We start from the raw sequence: 24,236 nt of genomic DNA on the forward strand, positions 1-24,236 counted from the left end.
TTATATCTTTACAAAACATATTTATTACTTTCTTTAATTCTCTTGACATACAAAAATGGATTCTTTGTACTGTATTGCTATCAACTGGCAACAAACACTGACATACACTTCTTATTGAAGATTGCAAAAAAATACAAATTTACATGAGGGCAAAATTGGAGATTGCAATTTTTTTCATTCTGGAAGTCTATAAAACCAACAATGCTATCTCATGGATTCTTTAACTAGCAAAACATAATTTACTCATAGTTTTTGTCAACAATTTCGTGCAATGTGAATAAATAACCAGATAGTTGACAGCCATTGTTTGTCCACACACCTTACTCTGCCCCGTGTGGCAAGGACACATCACAGTAGCAGAAACATCTTATACTGGGTGTGTGTGTGTGTGTGTGTGATCTGCATGCATGCAACATCCTGATATTTAAGTCATTATTGGCAGAGAGTGCACTTGTACATTTGATACGCAGTCAATAGACGACAGTGATTTTGTAAAGAAACTGTGTTGTCAACAAGACTGGTGTACTCATACAGACCACATTGATGAACTGTGGACTGCATATCAACATTCTCTCAAATAGTAATTTGACACCATCATAACATCAACATATTGCAAAATTATAGCTCTTGTTAATGTGTGTTAATAATCATCTTTGAAAATCAGTAAAACATATCTTTCCAATGTTAAGGGGGGTGGGAATGCGGAAGAGTTTATTCATTCACTGGTATTCAAATGAAATGTGAGCAACGTGATAACTTTGCTGCCAGTTGATAGCTCTCAATATTGGTACAAACACTATATTTTATTTACTATGCATATAAAACATTCAGTTACAATTTGATGGCTTGGATGAATTATGCACAATACTGTTCACATTCTTTATTACATGTTTGATTGTTGATCTAAATCAACTGTACCTTACAAAATGATTGATTACAATTTTCTTGGTAATTCTAAACATGAATAACTCTGGCAATGGGTATACTAAGTAGAATTCCGTTCTAAAATATGTTTAAAAAAATACTGTACAAAACAGTTGAAATTTTAGTGCCTACATAAATGTGTAGTCACTTCAACATGATTGCTGTGTCTTTACCAAGGCATCATTGTGCTGTGGATACAGAAATGCTGTGTAATTATGAACTATGGGGTTCAACTGACTCACAACACACAAAACTGCATTGGTTATGTCAGATGCCCTGACTTTCTGATCAAAGCCACTTTGCTCTGTATAAATGTTCATTGAGAAGTTATAAGCCATGTTATCAGGCACCGTACAGAAGAGAGTTTTGCCACAAACTGATGATGTCATACCTGCCATACACAAAACACAGTAGTCCATAATGGCTGTGCTAACTGCAGTGTATTGTGAATACACTTCTGTAACGGTGTTGCCTGCTATTATCAATGTTGCCATTCAGACAATGCAGATGACATTGACAAGTGACATATGTGTTCATACAATGTAATTTTTCACAAGCAGTAGATTTTTTTTTCATTACAGCAAAGTAAGGTGGCATTACATGCACAGTGATGTTGCTTGGCAACATGACTAACTTACAAATTTTCAATATAGCTAAACTACTGTATTACATTATAAATCACAATATTCTTTTATTTACATTTTTCAAAAAAAAAGAACAAAGACATGGACACACTGGAATGTAATGGATGTGGAAAGTGTTCGCACTGGACAAGCAATTCAGAAAAATGTATAAGAAGATGCTGTCCTATTTAATCCAAATGCACAAAAAAACCCTTACCTCTTAATGTTCACACTATCATCTTGTGCTATGAAATCTTATATTAACAAAATTTGAGAGTTTTCAAGAGCATGTTGTGTATTGACCAAAATCCTGAACACATAATACAGTATAAAATGATGATTAATATTATTTCCTGGTACTGTGATGGGATTGCAGATTTTTTTGGACTTGTCAGATTAGATAGACGTGACTGGATGGATTATACCCCCTGTGATGAGAAACTTAACAGTTGAAAAGTCTAGGGGTTTTTATCTAAAAGACATAATGGTAGGAAAGCATATGCAGTATGTTTCTGAACTCTAACTTTTGTTGATAGAGTTGTAAAGGTACAAATGGAATGTTACAAAGCAAACACACGTATGTATTTATTCCTTCAATATCTGGTTGAGGTTTATTTTTGTCTATCTCTGCTATGCTCATTTCACTCAATTAATATGTGAACATTCATTATTAATGATAAAGAGATGACTGAATTATTTATGATGGACTATTTACCAAACACATGCATGGGAAGTGTGTTTCTTTAAGTTTTTAACAGTTTGGTGGAAAGGATGGGCTTGCATTGCATTAGAAAGCTTGTACAAAACAGGAACGAAATATTATAAACTGAGAAAGATTTACAAAACAGGTATTTAATTGTGTAAACTCAAATCAATTCAAACACTGAATTTTGTCAACAAGGCAGTTACATGCATTTGTTCACAGATGACATCGTCTTCTGCCCTTGTGCTGAATTTCCTGGTTAAATGATGTTGGCTTGGAGTAAGAAAATATACATCAAAAGTCTGGTATTTGTTGGGTTTCAAATAAATATTTTGGCAGTGGCATTAGTCTCTCCTACTTGCGCGTCATTTCCAACTGTTCTTGGTATTCTGTGAACAACCTTTGAAGTTTGATGTTTGAACCAATCATGGGCAGTATATCTTGCAGCATATCTCTCTTTGTTATACCCTGTGGAAGGAGAAATGGGATTGGTCGATTTCCTATGAAGTCACAGAAATTGCACTACCATCCGATCATGTTGCCATCACATTCAAGTATACTTGAAACTTACCAACAGCTTGGGGTGGGAACAGCTGGCCAATTTACATAACAATGCATATTCTTTTATTATGAAAATGTATTTTTAGTAGTGTGTTTAAAATATAAATTGCTTGAAAAAAAGGGGTGGTACATCCCTAAAATGCAAAGTGGAAAACCCTGAAATTTATTTGAGATTTACCACACTGAGTTAAGACTTACAACTTCGTATGTACGTACAACTTGTCATTGAGTGTAAAGTTATTATAACAATGGTTTAAACAGCTGTACAGATTAGAGAGCCATACACACTGACACAAGATGTCACTACTGAGATGTACAATACACTTAATCATTTATATAAACCACAAACTTGCTGGAATTGTACGACAGATGCCCTAACTGCTAGAGAACATGTAAGACAGTCAAAAGGGTACTTTTAACAATTTGTTGAAGGGTTAACTCCTACAAAGTGCTATGAGTATACTGAAGGGTCTTTCAACACTTACCAAAACATGTGATTCCCACTTGCTATCTTCCACATCACCTCTGTAGAAAGGACCAAGGAGCTCATCACAAATTTCACGTAATCTGTTTTCAATACCTGAAACCAATGAAAGTGAAACAATGAAGTTACTCGTTCTCTCTCCTCCCTCGTGCTGTCTAACTTTTTTTCTTTAATTTCTGATCTCTTTGAAAGTTTTGCACAATTTTCTTCAGTCAAAGAATACATTCTTGAATCAGTGATGTGTTAGTTGGCCGATCTCTCTCTCTCTCTCTCGCTCTCTCTCTCTCTCGCTCTCTCTCTCTGATCCCTTGGTGAAATCTCTGCCCTAACTTCATGAATGACCTACTTAGCTACCTAGTAGCAACATGAATTTTATTTTCAATCAAATCAAATCAAATCAAATCCTGATAAACACGTGTAGCCATACTAAGGATGGACAAAAGCAAAGAGAGGCATGTGTCACACATGCCTTCCATTGAAGTTATCTACAGCGCATTCATCAGACTGTAGAAACTTTGCTATTTACAACATGGTGACATTACAAGCTGAACAAAGCATAGTGGCAAACAACCCAAAACAAAACACAAAACCAAACTTACCCTCTTGTACCAGATATCTGACATACGTCATCAACCAAAACCTGTATTCTTTATTGGACTTGACGGTAAGCGCTGCAGCTACTTGGTTTTCTAAGTGACTGAGTGTGGCAGCTTGTTGCAGGTTATGGTTCATATTGTACATCTTGGCAGCTTGTCTGGGCCTGACAAAAAAATGTAAGCAACACTTTTTACATATTCAAATATATTAAATGACAGAGACATCTGTGTAACTATCAACCCTTCAAATGAAACATATATTATTAGTTCATGTGATTTTATATACATCAACAGCTTTCTTGAAAGTTTATGGAGAGTTGTACCAGGGATAACATCAGTGTATGGATATACGGACAGACTTGATCCATATGGAAACAATATTGTCACAGTAAAGGCCATATCCCGTTTGGGTTGCAGCACATAGGAGCTCAAATATGGGTATCTAGAACTGTAATAGAGTAAAACAACAGTGCTGACATTGTGTTCTATCAGAGCAAAATGGTCATAACCCACACTCATGTTCAAATCAATTTTTTTCTGGAAAATGACTCAAAATGACTTATTACATGGGGTAAAATTAAAACAAAGTAGAATCTTTTCACACATTTAACATTTATGACTTCTACTATATTATTACAAACATGTTTGCCTGGCACACCTGTTACTACAGAAACTTGCAGATTCAATCGTATGGTACTGAACTGAAGATTTGTTCTCTGATAAAACAGGTAGCCTTTAATATACTTTCTCTAGCCCTCTTGAGAGCAGGGGAAGGGAGCCTTTTGTTTTACTTACCTCTGAGTTGGTGCCTGCAACGAGGCGAGGGGACCTGATACCTGTAATGCTTGCATAGATGGCAGACAGCTGTGGTAGTCTGAACACTGTAACAGCGGGTCATCTGCATGGTGTAACAGTGTCCTGTAAATGAAATGCAAAACAACATAGAAATCAGAAATGTTATCAATTATCAAAAGTTCCTACTTTAGAGAAATTTTGCCAGATTGGAGTCTCTTCACTGATCTGCAGATTTATAGCTACTAATAGCTGTGTGTCATTAATTCATGTAGATACTGGCTGACAATGCAAAACTGGTTCATAGTTTTGTTGGTGCAGAATCCAGAATACACAGTTATGTCAGAAATTCTTTCATATTCTTATAAGGGATTCAATTTGAGCAAAGGCTTGTTTCAAATAGACATGATGTAAAAAAAGAATTATATATTTTTAAACTAGTTTGCAACATTAACCAAGAGACAATTGTCTACAATGCAATGTACAGCATTGACAATTTGGTCATTCTTTACTCTTGTTGAAGAAAGTTTAAGTGACATTTTCTTAAAACTGCCCTCTGAAAAAACAACAAAAGACTAGACCTTACCAGCAACACAGCTCTGAGTTAAAAGTGAACGTTTTCCCTGTAGACAGTGTGATTATTGGTGAACCAAGGTCAGTCAATGTTGACCTGGATACTGTCACATCATTTCCTGACAAACAAGCAAATGAATAACAATGAATTCGACAATAGTGTTTCAGCTAAGAAGTCTTGCTTAGCTGCTAGGAGTGACAAACTTTGTAATTTATCAAGAAATGTTTGTTTTCACATTGATATCATCGCTCTGTCACTGGATATGATATAACTTACCACTTCTAAATTAAAAAATAAAGCTGATCGAAATTATAATCAAATATTGTACATATATGTTTCACTATTCTGCTACAACAATCAATACATGAAACATGTATAAGTTAGTTTTGTGTTCTACACAAAGCTACAGAAAGTTTACAGAACCCTTTAGACCTTATCCTCAGACCAATGAGATTTTAACCTATCAAATTTGGTCAATATATACTGATCACATGTTGATTTTACAAATTCTTGCTACTGTTTCACATACCTGGCTCGATGGGAGAAAAAGACTCCTCAAGTATGGACATTCACTAATGTTACTTCAAAATGTTCATGAAAGACACTGAATTCTAATAGGTTATTGGCTATTGTTTTACATACCTGACATTATGGGAGACAAAACTCCTCAAACATGGTCAGTATCTTATGTTACTTCAAAACTCAAATGAAAGACACTGGGTTGTATTGGCCATTGTGTTACATACCTGACATTATGGGAGATAAAGATTCCTCCCTGATTATTGCTCTTGATTTCTTGACATTCCTGATTCAAAGAAACAGTGAAAAAATCAAATCAACAGATGTAATACATTATTATTTAAAGTATTTCAATGATGTAACACAATGGGACATATTTTTCACTAAAGGAATATGTAAATTATTTTCAGTTCCAGTTTGACTGAGACCGGCAAATGGTCACAAATAGCAACACATCAATGAGGGCATAATCAGGATAAAAAAATATAAATGTTGCATGAGAGTAGCAAATACCATAACACTGCTCTAATACAAACCAACCATGGCTACAAAAACGTGAATGTTGCCACATCGTATTTTGGAGGAAATAGAAACAAAAACAGGCCGCTATGCCCTACCATCCGTGTACAGTATTCTAATTCAGATTTACATGTGATCACTGAACCACGTGACTGATGCTAATTGTCCAGCCAGTGTCATTCATGCTGATGAAGGATTACAGGACGGACCTGAAAGCTACAGACAGTAGTAACTTTATTTGTTGAGTGCAACAGTTAAAACTACATTATGAAAACAAAAACATGTTGTGAATATGCTTACCATACATGTAAATTTCCAGTAGAAGTTATTACCATGACAAAATGACCTGTACAATGCAGTGTACTGATCACAGAAGATAGAACGAGGCCAGGTAGGAGACGTCGTCCACTCGGAGAAAATATATACAAACTTTTGTCCTCACATGCAACACATACCATATTACTGAAACAGAAGAATATACACTACTTCAATAGATGCCTTGATACAGTTTGACAGAGTTTGGTGTGACATCCTACTTTCTGATAAAGTTCTGGGGGGAGGAGGGGAGTAGCTCCGGGAAATGAAGTGCAAAGATGCAATTCACTTCTTTTGTGTTGTTGGACTCACTTGCAGAGAGAAAGAGTGTGGAAAAAATGCGCAGAGACAGTAAAAAATCATCAATACAGCTAAGCTGGCCATCAAAACAGAAAAGTATAACTGTCATTTACGCACGGATTCCGCACATGCACTTTTTCATGCAGTCACCACCACCAGTGTTTTCTCTCACCTGTTTCCAGCGATTGCAAGTCCTCTACTGGTTAGGACTGACTCCCATGCAAGCTGTTTAGCTCTGTGACATTTCACTCTGTGTACTGTAACACCTAGACAGGGAAAGACAGAGAAAAGATAACATTATTGTTCTTTACCTGATCAAAGAATTAAGTTTTGCATATTGTAACACAAGCCTCTCCTTACTATATTGCACTGTGATACTTCAACTAATCTAAAAAATATGTGATACAGTCTTCGACACCTGAATACCATTATGCCCAAGCATTTTATACACGTTTTTAAAGGTTCAAAGAATTCTATTTCACTTTACCAGGACTATCCAGGCAAGCTTTGAAATTTTTAACACTCAAGGGAGACACCACCTCCAGCATTTTGAAGACTTTCTACCAAATAATGCCCTTTTTAAAGGACAGCCATCTCTCGTTAGAAGTAAACCGCTAAAACTCACACCAGTGAACAGCCTGAAATGTCATCTCTTCAAAAGAGCTTTCTGGTCTTTTGTTTTTCTGATCTTTGGCACAAATATAGAAGAAAGCTGATTGATAAAATATATCACTGAGATTTACCTGCTAAAGTAAAATTATTTTCAAGTTGTATGTTTGTTGACTGGTCTGCATTTGTTCTGCCAAGTATCTGAAACAAAAGAAATTAAGATTTATGTTAAATCCAGCTGAATTGATTTGACAAGAAAATAAATGTACGTAAAATCCATTGTCAAATAAGAAAAACAAAATGAAAACCATAAAACTGAGACTGTTCACCTCAAGGGACAGTGTCTTCTGTGGCTGTGGTGTCGGTAGCTGTAGTGTTGAGCTGACAATAATAGCGTGTCTGCTACTTTCTTTATCAGGAGTAGTCTGAGAAAAATAAAAAGGTTGCATATAAACAAAGGAAATACAATATTGACCACTTAGAGGTAGCTGTCACTTGTTTCACCTTCATGCAGGCATTGAGACTAAAAGATTTTACAAATAAGGCTGATTGTTCTGCTGTGAGATTCTAAGTCAACAAGAAAGTATTCATGATCTGCCATCATTACTGCTGATCTTTTGCCTACACAATCAGCATGAAATTACATGGACTTGACTTTGTACCTCTGCTGCATTTGAGTATTTGTATCCCAAAGAAAACAAAGTTCAACTGACACATTCACTCATCTTGACATACATATTTATGCTTTACATACCCTCAAAACGAACTTCTACATTCTAATTCTGATCAGATTGTCAGAGTTTAATTGGATTATTCTTGTCATGTACATATAGCGTTCCTTTCTGATTGAACAGAAATCAGAGTGAACACAAATCAGTCATGAAGCTTTTCCTTCGTAAATCATCTCCTATGTTGTGGATGAAAGCCTTTCATGAAGAATTGAGTCACGTCAGGAAAGATAGAGATATAAATAATATAAAAACACATACCGACAAACTACTTACAGGTGTTGCTATGGCAGCAGCAGCCTTTGCTAGAGTGTCTTTTCTAGGTCTCTTGGTTCCCAGGGTAGTGGTTTCAGTTTTCCGTTTGACGGATATTGATGTGGTGGATGTAGTACTTGCTGATTTGTCCCTGGCTTTGGAACTCTCTTTTGTCCTGAGTTAAAGAAACCATGCAATTTCAATATAGCAAATTTCCCACAAGAAAAACTGCTAGAAAGATGCAAACAGAACTACCTGCTTCTGTAACATCTCAATGCTGCAGGCTAGAATGACACAAAGTGAAATTCTAAAATTCCGAAACTACCGTCACTAGCAGTCCTAGTCATGTTGATGATAATTCTAAGTTTTATCACTGAATACATAATCTTCTTCATGATGTTTCCTTCTGCTAACAGTGATTTGGACATATTCTGTCAGTCGTGCAATTGTGTTTACTCCTACGGGTTTTGGTCTGATCCTGTGACAACCCCTAGCCCACCCTAAACATGATTATCAGCTATTTGTGTCAGTGTTGTACATTCCATAAAGTTTCACAACATTTGGCTTACTTGTCTTTATCTCTGTCTTTCTCATGAACACCATCCTTTGTCTTCTCTTTGTGCTTTTCTGTTGTGCTCTTGGACTTGGCAGATGTACTTGGCTTGGACTTGCTGGTCAGTCTGGAATCCAGTGCTGACATTGGCTGTAAGTAACAAAGGGTAGTTAGTACATACATTCTTTTAAACATGTCTTTGAACAATTCAGGAACTGAACCACGAACTGAGGATCACTTATGTGTAATATGTCGTATAATTACAGGAAAAAGTAACAATGAAAATCATTGATGTGAGAGATACTGTTGTACACATCCCATTTTTATAATGATGGTTTGGCCTTAAACCATTGTTTTTTACAGCAATGTTGGACAAGTACATATGGAAATAGGGTGAAGTGTTACCATCAGAAGAAAGCAAATGCGCTGGCTATCTGCTCTACCTACCACACTTGTACGTTATACTATGTACATAAAATGAACATCACATATATACATGCATATATTACAGACACGTATAGACGTACATCAATACAAACAATTACACACATAGACAAAACTATTCATGACTCCCTTTGCATACATTCTCAGTACATAGCAGTGGAGCTAAGAAAATGAAAAGTGGGAACATAGTGTTTGTTTTTGTTTTCTATCTGGACTAATGATGACTGTACCTGGATGGATGGTGGCAATGCAATACTGGATTCCAGTGTTTTGCCCTGGTTGCTTGTGCTGTCTGTGTTCTGTTCTGACAGTGATGTTGGTGATCCAAAGGCAGTGCTTATGAAAGGTTCTGGTACACTCCTATCAATGCAAGACATATGAAAAGTTATATTGAAATACGTGACTTTCCTGTTTGCTAACACTCTATCAGTGCTCACTGCTAGTTAATCTTTTATTCTACAGTCAGGAATTACTAGACTGAATTTAGGTGGAAGTATACTGAACTTCCAGTGAAACTGGAGGCAACACCATTTTTCATGTGTTCAATTTCACTTTAGTAAGTTGTTCATTCAAAACCTGTCGGTAAGCTGACTATGAATGTTTTTGTTGAAACATCAAACTGAAAATTTAAATTTAAAGTTCATATTGGTAGACAATTTTAAATTTGAATATCTCATATTTTTGAGGAAACTTTGGCAAAAATTAGAAGTTTGACAAAAGTAAACATTGAAGAAACAAGTTATCTTTTTGTTTTAGTCAACAGACAATACATCTAAAGCAAAATACAGAAGGGCATAAATGGTTAGAAATGTTAGACAAAAAGGGGAAAACGTACCCCAAGTCCACCTGTGGTGCAATGCATAGAGGAGTGATTCTCCTGCGACCATCTGCTGTCCTTGTCTCTATCTGTTTGGCCAGTGGATTCTATATGAACATAAAATTATGGAGTTTGAAAATCATTGTTTGTTAATTACAAAATGAAAGCATAATTGAGTTGATAGCAAACTTAACTGTCAGCACCACTCATGGTAATTGTAATTTATCCTTCAAAACATACGCATGGACATTTTACGGAAAGAAATCAGCTGAGCAGCTCTTTGATCTTCTCATTATATTCTAAATCTGATTTATATCCCATCATAAAATATCAGAGTAAAATTGGTGATTTTTTTAATTGACAAGAGGGCTTATTAGCCTGCTCTTTCTGTAGTTGGATGGAACATGGATATGGTATTGGAAACATTTCCACTGTAACACACCAATTTCAGAAAGTCCCATATAGTTCAATCATCTAAAATTATTGAAAAATCTCAGGAAACAATAATTTCAAGAGGACTATTCCCTCATACTTCATCTTTGGTGCTGGTCGTTACTAATATTAACGGATTACACTACACTCAGTGTAGCTATGTCTAAAGGCAAAAATATTGCTGATCTGAGATTTTCGTCTTCACGCTCTGGGGTAAAAACACACAATTACGACTCCAAAATTGAAGGGAAATATTAACAATATCATACAGATATATGGCATGTGAAATACTGAATGCACGATATGTCTGGTTAGACACAACAGTTGGACAGGAAAGATATCATAGTCAGTCTGTTAGAAACTGATAATTAGGCTATCAACTCAACAAAAGTACAAGCTGTCAATACCTGTAACTTGTACTAAATTTTACAGTAGTTTTGCTCTGTCTGTAAAATACAGTTTCTTGTTGTACCTTTCAAATCACATTGAAAGGTCTTATCTTAAGTTTGTCGATACAGGCTGTATGAGTGTGATGCCTGATATTATCATTGACAATTGAATTTTATCTAAACCTGAATTCTTTTAAATAATAATATTGCATAGTGCACAGAATGTCTTCTTGCTAGCAAGGCTGATATTTTGTAATAAGAGATCATTTAGAGAAAGGAATAGGAAAGCTTCCTTTTTGGAAGGAAAAAAATTATAAAAAATAGCATCAAAAGGTACAGCCATTGCCCCAGGTGTGCAATTGTATTTATACATACCGGCTTCCCTCCATCTTCCATGATTGGAATGTTTTTCTTGGGTGTGCTGACACTATTCTGTTGGGTAGCTTTCTGTGCATTTTGTTCCTGCTTCTGCTGTTGGATTTTCAACATGGCCGGTGTCTCAATGATGGTGTTGCCATAGCTACTGTGGTCTGAGGACAGCAGGCTATTGCCGTACACTTTTAAATGGAGTTTCACCTGAAACAAAATGAAAGGTAAATGCAGATTTATCTAGATATCAATAGCCTGTTTTGTGTCTGTAAATGCCATAGAAATAATGTTTACTGTTACAACTTTATTTCTCTCTACAGAGGTTGACATATATACAATACATGTATAAGACCATTGCATTCTATCAAAACTTGGTGGCAAAAAATTTAACCCTTCTAAAGCTCTAGTTTGGCCAACAGTCAGAGTTTTAGTTTGAGGATAGATCAATTTACAAAGTTCGCCAACTATGTTAATTTGTAGAGAAGCAACTCACAAGGATTATCAAGAGTTTGTTTGGACTGAGTTTCTCCTTGAATATTCTGTCTAAATTAGTACTACACTGTATACTTGGTTGCATAATTTCAATACTATTTCCCCAGTGGCTTCAGTTCATAAACTAGAGGTGTATAATTACCTATTAGGAGCTGTCAACAATTAATCAGCTGGGTGTACAAATTGTATATTTGCAAATTTGTGTGCCCAGTATTTCAACAAATCTTTGCAAATTTGAAAGTAAATCTGGTGACTGTTATGGAATAGAAATGCATGATTAACAAACAGTAAAACATCCATTTCTGATCAACTTCTAGCCCATATTTGTAAAGTTTGGTGTATACAATTTTGATTTACAACCCTATTTAACAAAGTAACACATACGGTTCCTGATTATGCATACCACACCCACTGACTAGTGATTGGCATACACTAGACACTACTGTATCAATGTAGTTATTTCAATATATTTGGTTGTTGACATGTTTAGAAACTACCACAGCTCATTAATTATGCAGTTTTCACTATGTATGCCATATCTACCAAACATTAACAATTCTTGGGACAGCTAGGAATACAATCAGCTGTACTGAGAGATTTCATGGACAGACATACACATATGTAATGATGATGTGAGGAAAACATACGGCCAAAGAGACAGATGAATAAATTCAGCTCCTGTGTATGAAAAGCAATTTTACAGCAAGTAAATGTAGGATTCTCTTGTCCTGCTTCCCTGAAGGTAATTCCAATTTTAAAATTGAAAACAATATGGTTGTACCAAATATATGCACAGAAAACTGAAATCAATGATGTACCTTTTCATCGGTTGATAGGCGGTCTCCAAGCTCTTCTTTAGTAAAATCAAGATACGCCACGGTACCATCCCAAGAACACACCAGCAGCTCAAAGCCACCTTTGCTCCTGCAGACACGCAAGGAAAGATTCATTTTTTACAGCAAAATGATAAGTGATACCTTCCTTTTTTGGATTTCTGTACAGGCATACATCACCTGGTAAACGTTTCATTACCACAGGGACAAGCATGACATTTCTGTCGGGTGAAATTTTCTGATTAAATTGATGTGTGTGCATCACACTAACAGACTGTGAGATGGGTCTCAGGATTGGTACACCCACGCATGTAAACACACCACCCACATATAGACCATGGAATATGTTTATGAATATGTAAATATTCTCTTATCAATAAACACTAAATGTCTGTTACTGAAATAGTACAAATACAAGAACATAAAGAATTTCCTAAACATATTGATGAAACTATTTCCTCATATAACTGTGAGTGATTTAAACCATTTATACACATGAGTATTCATTTGTTTGAATAAGTGACAATACTGCCTTTGTCCTTGATGAAAAATGGTGTAATATATGTTTACTTGATATCATTTTATCACAACTATCCAAATTTTATATAAAAGATGTTCAGGTAAAATAGATATAAACAGCATGTGTCTATCTGATCTCTTGTCTAATGAGTACACAGTCACACAAGGACACATGAGACAAGACGCCATCAGGCTCTGTGAACTTACCAGGAGATGTCTAGGATAGAGTTATTGAATAAGTCATGAGTTACAACCAACGGTCTCTTCAAGGCAGTCAGCTGCAAGTTCAGATAAAAAGAAGTTACATGTACAACACAGAGACAAAGTTGTTTATTCGATCGTATTTTCACTCTTTCCTTTGGTTCGGTTCAATATCAATGTCTGCTACTTTGAGGTTGGACCTCAACACTTAGTATTTTGGGGTGGAAGATGCTTTGCTAGAAACTTTCTTGATAATTATCATATTTCCAGCTTTTGAACTCAGAGTAATGTAACAAATGCACATTTCCACTTGTATGGATTTCTTAAATATAGATTTACAATTTCATTTCTTTATTTATTTATAGGTTCATCTTCCGGGGAATGTAGGAATGGTTCTGACGTCTGAAAGACTGAAACCAAAGAAATTTAAATTTTGCATATCTTCCATGTCAGTTCTCTGTCTTCATAACAATCAACTGATTCAAGATAACCAACATTTCACTGAAAAATTGACCGTATATACTGAGCTAAAAGGAAACTCAACTCACCCAAATTGAGAGTGATCTATCCCTGCTACCGATGGCACAGCATGAGTACTGCTGTGTTTTCCCTGTGCCTCCCTTTTTGAAGGTCTTGCAAAAAATATTGGGATTGAATCGCTGAAAGTGAAAGGCAAAATACTACAATTCAGGGATTTTCTGAAAATGGTGTGAAGGAAACTTCTGATATGTCAGTTTAAATTATAGTGTTACTCCTTCAGTATTGCAGTTTCTCTTACTGTTGTGTGAAGATAAGAATGGACAGTGAAATTGATCTAAATGTTATCACACTTGTGTAATTGGTTTGTGAAGTTGTTTCAAAACTTGCCTTAGAAGTTGCACTGACTTGTTATAATTGCGGTGAAAATCAGAGAGCTTTTATGGACCCCTAATAAACACACACCATGGGAGTACACTTTGCGGTGCACTTCACATATGCAGAATCATATTACATTCCTTACCGCCGCCCTGAGTGTCACAGCCAAGTCAGTGTCTAGTTGTCATTAGACTCTTGTTGTCTTCGCACTGTACGAAGTTCTTTGTGCAAAAGAAATCATGATCCACGGGAAAAGAGGTGTACATACGCCAGAAGCAGTACGTGAGAAAGTTCTCGAAATGTACGTGGATGGAAAGTCATTTCGACAGATATCAGCGGTGACCGGCATTGGCAAGTCATCAGCGTAAGACATGCTGTGTAAGTCATCCTCAGAAATGAAGACGGGCACTGTATCCGTGTTTGGGAATAGTACGAGAACTCGACTTTGAACATATACTCGGCCATGGCCACTACTGAAATACAAGTGTGTGTACACTTGTAGGAAACATTTATCCCACACATAGACACTAATCATTCCTACCGTCTGACAGGTTTTATTGCTTTACTTCAGCAATTACAGCTGAAGCCTGCTGTGAAACAACACTATCATCCGTCTGTTCTTTGCCTCAAGTTAATTACAAGTACTGATACTGCAGCAAGTTTTGGAACAACTTTACAAACCAATTACACAAGTGTGATAACATTTGGATCAATTTCACTGTCCATTCTTATCTTCACACGACCATAAAGGCAGAATGATTTCCTTTCAGTACGTGTTAAGATTTCAAACAGTGTGGGCATTTATATGGTTTATCATCAGATATCAATATTTGCTGTATAAACATTATTAAGACATTTCAATTGTCTATAATTAATTATAAAGTATGAATATATAAGCCATGTTTACACTCTGCATATTTCATGTGCTAACTTGCATCATGAAAACAAGCAAGAATGCAGAAAATGTAAAAACTGAACAGGACAAGAAACAAATGAGACTTTCAGCTGAACAGATTCTGAGTTTGTATCAAAGTAGAGACTTACCACACAGGTAATGGCCTTCCTGTGACCTACAAAATCCATGTTGACCTTCCAGCCATCTCTCTCAATGATCTGCGCTGTAGGGCCAGCATTGTTCATAGCATGTGCTGACACAATGTAGTGACCGTCAGGTGACCAGCTCAGCCTCAATACATGCGTTGTTCCTCCACACTTTGATAAGACAAAGGATGAAATTTAATAATGCAATTTGCAAAAAAAATATCTATGTTTGTGTGAACTACATTTCCAGAATGAATACATCGTGTGCTTGTCAACTGTTTACATTAAAATCTTAAAAATACCGCAATTATACGGTGTCGCTCAAATTTGATCAGAACATACCAAAGATCAACAATAAGTGTTATTTCTATCTGTTCAGTGCAGGAAAATTATACGTTGATGTTATGACAATTTCTGCACAGTACAACCAGAAAAACAACAAGAAATATTTAAACCAGAAAAAACAAGAATGACAAAAGTAAATAAGGTCTGAAACTTTAGGTACTGAAGGTCAACTTTAGCAACATGCATAGCACAGAATCTTTCAACCATGGATGTACAAAAATAGACATTCATGGTTTCAGCAGGTCTGTTAATATGTCATAGTTCATAAACAATGAGAGGAAATGACCAATTAGCTGTTTCAGTTACTGCTGCCACTCCCAAACATAATAGGTACCTGCACACAAATAGGTTAAAGGTCAAAATCCTCTTATTCAGATGTGTGGGCTGATTCAGTTACTGCCACCACTCCTGCACATCGCAGGATTTCCTTTTTCTTACCTCATTTGCACATTTTTGACACTGACGTGTTCATTTGAACAAATTCACATCTCAACCCCTACATCTACCTGTACACCAAATACTGAGACCGTAGCTTTGGTGGTATGGGAGCCTTTGTGTGTGACGGACATACGTCTGCACATACATACCCACATACATACATACATACAGACATACAGACGCCACCGCATCATATAAGCTCTTTTTGGTATTTATATATAAAACCAAATATGAGCTAAAAATTATGACTCATTCTGAGCAGTCAATGCCATTTGCATTCTTGTTCAAAATTCTTTTGTAGAAAGATAACTTTAAACACTTTCGAAGGCTCAACAAGTTGCATAAATTGTTTGTCCCTAATATCTACAGAGGTAATATTTGTATAAGTAATAACAACCAATATAATTTTCACAAGTAATATTCAGGATTTATTATTTGATCAAAAATCTCTCCATGAAAATAACTGGCATTGTAATTTGTAGGTAGGTAGGCTTTGTTACAAGAAGATTTCATATTTTCAATGAGTTACCGTACTCTGCTTGTTGATTAGCCTGACCAACAGAAAGGCTTTCATGATGCAGGCTAGAGTGTGTGTATAATATTGTATGTACGTGATCCAAAACCACAGCCTGGTCTAATCTGTACAAATATGCTGTATCTCCGATTTTTCAGGGACATTTTATGCAAATGATGTGAACATGTTGGTGGTGTGATTGAGATAAGAGCATCCATTAGTGACAATTCCATGATCAATATTGAATAAATTCAATAAAAGCAAGTGCAATGACACAAAGGTTAATAGACAAATCGTGGTGGTACAAATAAGTAGAGAAAAAAACTGTTGTGATAATGTTTTCCAAGGTGTGGTCTACATGTCATTGAATTGTCTATCTAATATGAATAGAATTCGAGTCATTGGACCAGTCTGTGGAATTTTACACACATTCGATTCTTCCACACTGTCTTGTATGGGAGGAGAAGAATTCACGCAATATTACAGCTGGGCCAGTCTATTTGTTGATGTACCTGTTAAATTCTTTGACCAATTTCTTTCAATCTATCACCAGAAAGGCTCACTATCAGAAAAATTACACAAGGTGTATTTCTATACCAGCACTGTCCAGTCTACTTTCCTCATACAAATGAACAGTGATATTTGGAGTTATACAGATTAAACAACACTTGGTAACATATGTTTTATTCCATTGGTGGTAACAGCTGACTTCCTAAAGAACAGATATGAGTGTATTTTGAAGGTTTGCCCAATAGATCAAATACCTGCAGTGATGAAATTGTACTTTCTTTGACCAATTGCTGAATTAGCTATTGGAAGTGTTGAAACACTTACCTCATCAAATGGTTTTGTGATTGCTGTTTCTTGTTGCCAGTCCAATGTCCTCCATACTCGTAGACTTCTATCATCAGACTGAAAAATTGATCAAAATTCATGCAAATGTGTTATTTACCTAGCAAAACTATTTTGTAATGTTCTCAGTTTTTCTACAAGTTCAAGGCTCCCCTGCTTTCCTTGTATTTGCATCTGATGTCTGATACACTTTTACTTTTCCATGTGTTTGTTTCACATGAAGATCAACTTACTGTAAATGACAAAGGATTTACAAAGGACAAAACGACACATACGCATCCACAAATCTGTCCATATGTTTGACACATATATTGTATCCTTCATTTGACAAGCACAAAGAGCTTTACTGTGACATGAAGTATATTTTAAAATCGACCATGAAATCAATCTAGGGCCATCTATTCGAGATATCAGGGTAAAACAATAGCATGCCCTAGTTATGTGCTGAGATTTGCAGGTTGGTTAAAGGCCACATCATTGACCAACAATTATATTATTCTGGTTTATTTGTGATACTAGGTCACGTTTGTTTTGTATTCTTTTTATTCAGTAAGTGTGGTTCAATAATGTATTGCTGCCAACGCTCTTAGTTTATTTCAAGGTTTCAAATAATTGATATCAATATATGCTGTTTTTTGCTGTTTTCGTCAATTTCATACATGCAAAAGACAGCAGAAATGTTACTGAAACTCCTAGGACACCTATCTCTGTGATGAAACCCATCAAAATTACTGGAAAGTATCAGCAGCAAAAACACAAGAGAATGTATTCTTTGTAGCTTAACTTACATGTAAGCTGTGAATAAACTTGTTTCAATTTTAGACAGCACAACCGATATCAATTTAAACTTTCAATGATGACTTCGTTGCAGTACTTAATATCCATCCTAAGTTTCTGATGTACCTAGGCAGCATAGAGTCAGTTCCAAAATCAAGCTTACCTGTGATGCGACATATTTACCGACTGGATCCCAGGTGATACCCTTGACAAGACCAGTGTGTCCACGTAGTACTGACAACACCTCTAATGGAAGGAAAGTAGAATAGAAAATGTCAGTTGACATCCATTGTCTTCACTACAGATACAGAAAATAAATAAGCAGAAGATTTGGCAAGGATAGGTAGTAACACCCTTACTGTTCCTTTACATGGTAGCTGTGGTATAATACTCCAGTCAAGTTTGGTACAATGACTTGGAAACCATGGCAGCATTTACAGCTTAAGATAGAATGTGCCACTGGGACAGATTGTCAGACTCTCCAACTTTTACAATTCTCTTCTGATATAACACTCATGTGCTTATTTTAAAGTTTGTGGAGTAAGAATAATTTTGACCATCTAGTTTTTCTAAAATCCAAAATTGTATTTTTCCCTAGTATAGAGTTGACATAGGGATAGCCATTTTGAATTTCAGGTGTAGGTAAATGTTACGTAATTTATTTCTCTACTGCCAAACTTCGCATGGTGAACCTTGATTTTTATCCTTGACTTTGAAAGACAACGGGGGAAAGTTTCATTGAGCAAAATTAGAGCAAAAGTTTAATTTTTAACTTATGAGGAGTGTACTGCCTTTAAAGAAATACTTGTTTTGTAAATAAAACCAAATGACAGTTTATCTTTTGAATATCTGAGCTCTTCCAACCAACCATATAAAATTCATTGATGTATGTTATACTCTTGATACTGTAATCATTATGATTGATGTTTCAACTTACCAGGAAACTTGAGAGCATTCCATATGACAATTGTATTATCTATGCTGCAGGACGCCAGCCATGCATCATGTGGTGACCAGGCCAAGTCTAAAACATCTGAAATTAAAAAAAATTACACTGCTGTGAAGGGAGCTGATTCCTTTCATGATCAAGTTGTTCAGAGTCAGCATGAAAGCCAGTGTTAGATGATCACTGTATTACATGCTGTCATGATCAGGTCAATTCAATGATACTCATCATCATTATTATGTATGACTTAGCAAAACAAGACATTTACAATGTTTCTTTGTGCCTCTCCAGGTTTTTCAAATGGGCAAGTATATAGCCCAAGTTTTGCTTCACAGTTTACAATCAACTTGACATGGTAGAGACAGATAAACCTGATAAGACCAGGATTTAAAAGGAAATCAATCAGCCTCTAGTGTTACGATCTTGAATTCAAATAAGGTACCTTTCATCTCTCCCATCATGATCTGGTCTACGATTTTCTAAACACTGAAACTCTTTCATTGACCAACAGTGAGCGAGTTTATAGTAAGGTATCTTTACGCTTTAATGATGGCATGTATGAGATCAAATTATGATCATTTTGAAGATCACAATGTTTCATTATTTTTCTTCCAATAATCGCCTTTGCTTGAACTGAGTCATGATTCTTTCACATGGAAGGGTTTCGCCATTCATGTACATAAAGTTGCAATTTTCCGTTAATTTATTCCTTGTCACAGGTACTTGCCTGTGGCCATCACTAGCACAATACCAATGTTTGCTGATGGCCGATGAAATGATAAAAGATCTGATGAACAAGAATACCACAAGAGGTTTTCTGACATGCACCTGTCAGTATTGTCACTGGATGTACAAGGGAACTCACCTCCAGAGTGCGCTCTAAGTGTGCAAACACACCTCCACTGTTCTATGCTCACTGTCTTTCCACCAAACACTGTTGATGTACTACCAGGATACCTTTAGTATTGAAGAAAATCAACATGAAATACTCATCATTTCCCATTCTGGGAGGGACAGAGGGTACTCTTCTTGCATTTAGCCAATAAATTACATACAGCATGCAGGACTTCATGGTACCCTGCTATCAACCACTTTCTTTAATGTAGTAATGTACTGCACATTTATAATACGAGATAACGATAACGGTACGAGATAACAGTTGCATATTTGTATGTGGTTTAGAAAATCAGTGATAAGGTTTTGTCTTAATTCACCAATAACACTCAAATTTACACAAAACCTACACCTAACTTCAAATTTGAACTTGGGGGCCATGGAATGATATGATAATCTTTCGTGGTTATCATTGACCTAGTTTATGAGGGGAGATGTCATGATCACTAAATTCTGTATGCTAATATCCAATGAAGTTGAGAGACAAAAAATGGAAAACTTGTACAATAGAAATCTTTGATCTCTGACAACCTTGAAAGGATACATCTTTGCATTTAACAATATCCATCACATCAAAACATGCACTGACATTTTTCATGATGTTCATTGTTCAGAAATCTCACCTGCCAAAGAACTGCCAAATCATGATGAGTTTGTCATCACCACCAGATGCAAGATATTTGCCATTCATCGACCATCTTACACAATTCACACAGGCTGAAAGAAATAAAGAAACAAAACATAACTGTTTGTTTAATCTTAGCTACAGCTAGAAACTGAATGACAAAAACTATGGTAAAAGTTCTGCTGATAAGTTAAGGTAACTGTTAGTGTTTAAAAGACACTGGAATTTCTGAATAACTTATTAGCCTGGGAGTAGTTGCTGGTTCAGGGTGTGTGCAGAATACGCACTTGTTGATCTAGTGATACTTGTAGTACACAGCAATTTTGTTGAAATTTTGAAAATTAATAAAAGTTTGTATCATTGTATTTCAGAGAACACACTCAGTAATAAAGTGAAATAAATGCTGTGTAGGGAAAAACTTGCCCTTTGTGGACACTTTTTGCTGACTTCATGATATTTGATGATATCACCTATCTGATCAACATCTGAAGTATTCTTTACGAAAAATCAACAGAGATGTATTTAAATTCCCTTAAAGAATAACAGATGACGAAAACATGGTAATATTCTTTACAGTATCTACCAGAAGTTTATGAGCAAATGGCTTCTCTGATGACCATCAACCTAAACACATAGCATGGCCAGCTTTAACCCTTCATGATCATAGTTTTTGCCCAACCCTCTGGAATCAATGGTAATTGTGGAAGTGTTTCCAGCGAAATGCAGTGAACAGGTGAATTCAACAATCATAATATTTTTGGTGGGACCTGGGTTAATTTCATTACTTTTTCTGTTCCCCAAATGCCTCCAAGCCAAGCTTCATTTTCACTAACCATCATTGAAACCATGGTCTAAAGTGAGATAATAGCATTTTCTGGCATGGTTTCAATGATATCAAAACACATGGCATGATTACAAGATCAATAGTGACATGTGGAAGTCATATGCACATTCTCAAGGTGTCACAACACTAACCTAAATGGTTGTCCATAGAACACAGTAGCTTGGGAACATTTTCATCCTTCTCATCTTTTTCACTCTTCACTGGCGCCATGTTCCACAGAGCTACTTTACCCGAATCATCACCTACAGAGAAAACAATGACGTCATTCTAGCGGTGCCTTCACTAATTTCTATGTCTCACAGTATACCTACTACCATGTAGTAACAAAATATTACAAGAGTGGCCTACATGTATGTGCTCCTATGATGCATTGGATCAGGTTATTCAAACAACAGGCGAGGTAGTAACAACAATTCTGGTACTATTATTATGGTCCTACTTATTACTGCCCGTCACTACCCGTCAGGAAATTATTGTCATCAGTCGAGATCTCAATACCACAGACCACCACTATTTGTAGAAATGGTACAAAGGCATTACTCCCAATGCCTGAGTCCCATCTCAGAGCTGTCACTAATATCTATAATTGAAGCGCTAATTTCCCAATGGGCAGTGACTGTCAGTGTTTGGACATCGAATACTATCAGTGTTGCTACTCATTCAGAAATCAACATTTTTGGGGTCTGGGATGACGATTTTGGTTGGTTTTATAGAGAGTAGTGGTGTTTGGTATTGAGATATCAACTGATTACATTAATACGAAGGCTTCCTGATGGGCAGTGGTTGGACATAGACAGGCTGTAGGTGGTATTGCATGTACGAGCACACGATTAGCATTGCTACTCGTTAGAAAACCTTTTATGATCTGAGACTATTATTTCATTTCTTTTTATAAAGAGTAGTGGTTTTTGGTGTTGAGATATCAAATGATTAAAGTAATTGGATGGTTAATATCCTGACAGGCAGTCGACATTCAGTAATTAATAGGACCCCTATTATTATGCTGGCTGATTACCACTCCATAAAATGTGGTCTTCGTGAGACACAGACCTCTTCTAATCAAAAACACACACATGAAAAATCTGAAAAGTATACATGATGATGAAGTGTATCTTAACCATGGCCAGCCATGTGGAGAAAAGCATTCAATTCAGTCTATTATTATCAACATAACAATGGATGCTGTCGGTTCATTTCACAATGTCTGAAAATCATAATATCAAAACTTTAAAGGAAATGGGAAAGCCTAGATGGATGCACTGCAGTGCAGGTTGGTGAAGCAGTGCCTACACCTGGCACATCTGATATCAGTATTCTAATGGTAGAATGCAAGGGCTCACTAAGGAACTTTCCATCACTATACTGGCATACAATTTATTGCTATTGTCACCATTAATAATGACAGTTACAACTCGTAACACTCCATCGCCGGTTACGCCGGTGCATAAAATGATTTGACCGACCACAATAATCAGGATTTCCGCATAACAAATTTAGGAACGTTTAATCCTGATAACGGTGCCTAATATTGCTAACATTTGAAAGCACATTTTTGTTATCAACGTTGCACCGATTATATTGTACTGTTTTCTGCCGGACATTCAAAATTTCAATGTGAATGTAAACAAACGGGATATTTTAACATGCACGCGTCTGAAAATTACATTACCTTGACCTCCAGTGGCGAACCTTGATCCGTCTGGGTGGATATCTATGGAAAATATAGGTTTTCCTGCGAAGAGAGAACACAAATACGATCGTGAATCAAGAAATGAAATAGACTGGCAGCTAAGCTGAGCGTTCGCACATGTCATTTCCACCGCAAATGTTGGCTTCCCCTGGTTTAATATGAGGCTCGCAAAAACACGCATGTAATCGGTTCACAAACGAGAAGACATAGATCAATTTACCTTCGTGAGACACCCATGCTGGTTTCAAAAGACGCATGGTACTCTTGGCCGATGCACAGTCGTCAAATTATGGAGAAATTGCGCTGAGAAGGGAGATCAACATCTGCCGAGGTCAGCCATATTGAATAATTACCATGGGAAGTCTTCCACAAAGGTGAACTGTAGCTGGCGCTGTACAGCGGGAAAATCAATTTTGGTTTTCGGTATTTTGCATAGTACAGTACTAGTATTTGCATAGATTGCGCACTGATCCTTTTCCCAGAACAAGTGTCTCAACAGATTTTTTTCAGTCATGAAAACATCTCACAACATGAACGGATTTTCCCTGTTTCTGCTAAAAGAAAGCATTTTCGCAATTAAGTTTCAGGACAATATCACAAGTCACAAATTTACAGAGGGAGGCTGGAGAAATTTATTGTAAGGGACTGTTCAGTTTTTACGGCCGGGGGGGGGGAAAGGCAAAATCTTGTCGCTGGTGTTCAAAAAAATATAGACCCCCCTGCATTTTTCGTGAAAAAAAAGATGACCCCCCCTTTGTCAGACGAAAAAAATTGATGACCCCCCTCCCCCGCTGAAAAATAACAAAAACCCATATGTCAAATTAACCTGCACGGTTTGGATTTGAACTACGGTACCCGGCGCAC

General features: G+C 36.4%; 1 protein-coding gene across 2 annotated transcripts; it reads right to left on the reverse strand.

Annotated features, from left to right (window-relative positions):
- On the reverse strand, positions 1-23,746 carry LOC139145719 (protein HIRA-like). Of its 2 annotated transcripts, none has more exons than XM_070717034.1 (27): positions 23,593-23,746; positions 23,352-23,414; positions 21,814-21,924; positions 20,837-20,930; positions 20,185-20,276; positions 19,311-19,406; positions 18,537-18,619; positions 17,579-17,656; positions 15,451-15,618; positions 14,100-14,210; positions 13,558-13,628; positions 12,817-12,922; positions 11,513-11,713; positions 10,335-10,423; positions 9,730-9,859; positions 9,072-9,205; positions 8,524-8,677; positions 7,849-7,944; positions 7,654-7,720; positions 7,083-7,176; positions 6,596-6,757; positions 6,004-6,062; positions 5,270-5,375; positions 4,687-4,809; positions 3,895-4,055; positions 3,297-3,391; positions 1-2,718 (listed from the first exon to the last, which is right to left on the reverse strand). In XM_070717034.1, the coding sequence occupies exons 1-27, from the start codon at positions 23,627-23,629 to the stop codon at positions 2,605-2,607; spliced, it is 2,895 nt and encodes a 964-aa protein (XP_070573135.1). In that variant the 5' UTR covers positions 23,630-23,746; the 3' UTR covers positions 1-2,604. The 2 variants fall into 2 exon arrangements, with proteins under 2 accessions (XP_070573135.1, XP_070573134.1); XM_070717033.1 differs by having other exon boundaries at positions 8,509-8,677.
- Between the last annotated feature and the right edge of the window lie 490 nt (positions 23,747-24,236).

The sequence above is a fragment of the Ptychodera flava genome, chromosome 12, assembly GCF_041260155.1.
Source record: "Ptychodera flava strain L36383 chromosome 12, AS_Pfla_20210202, whole genome shotgun sequence".
NCBI lineage: Eukaryota > Metazoa > Hemichordata > Enteropneusta > Ptychoderidae > Ptychodera > Ptychodera flava.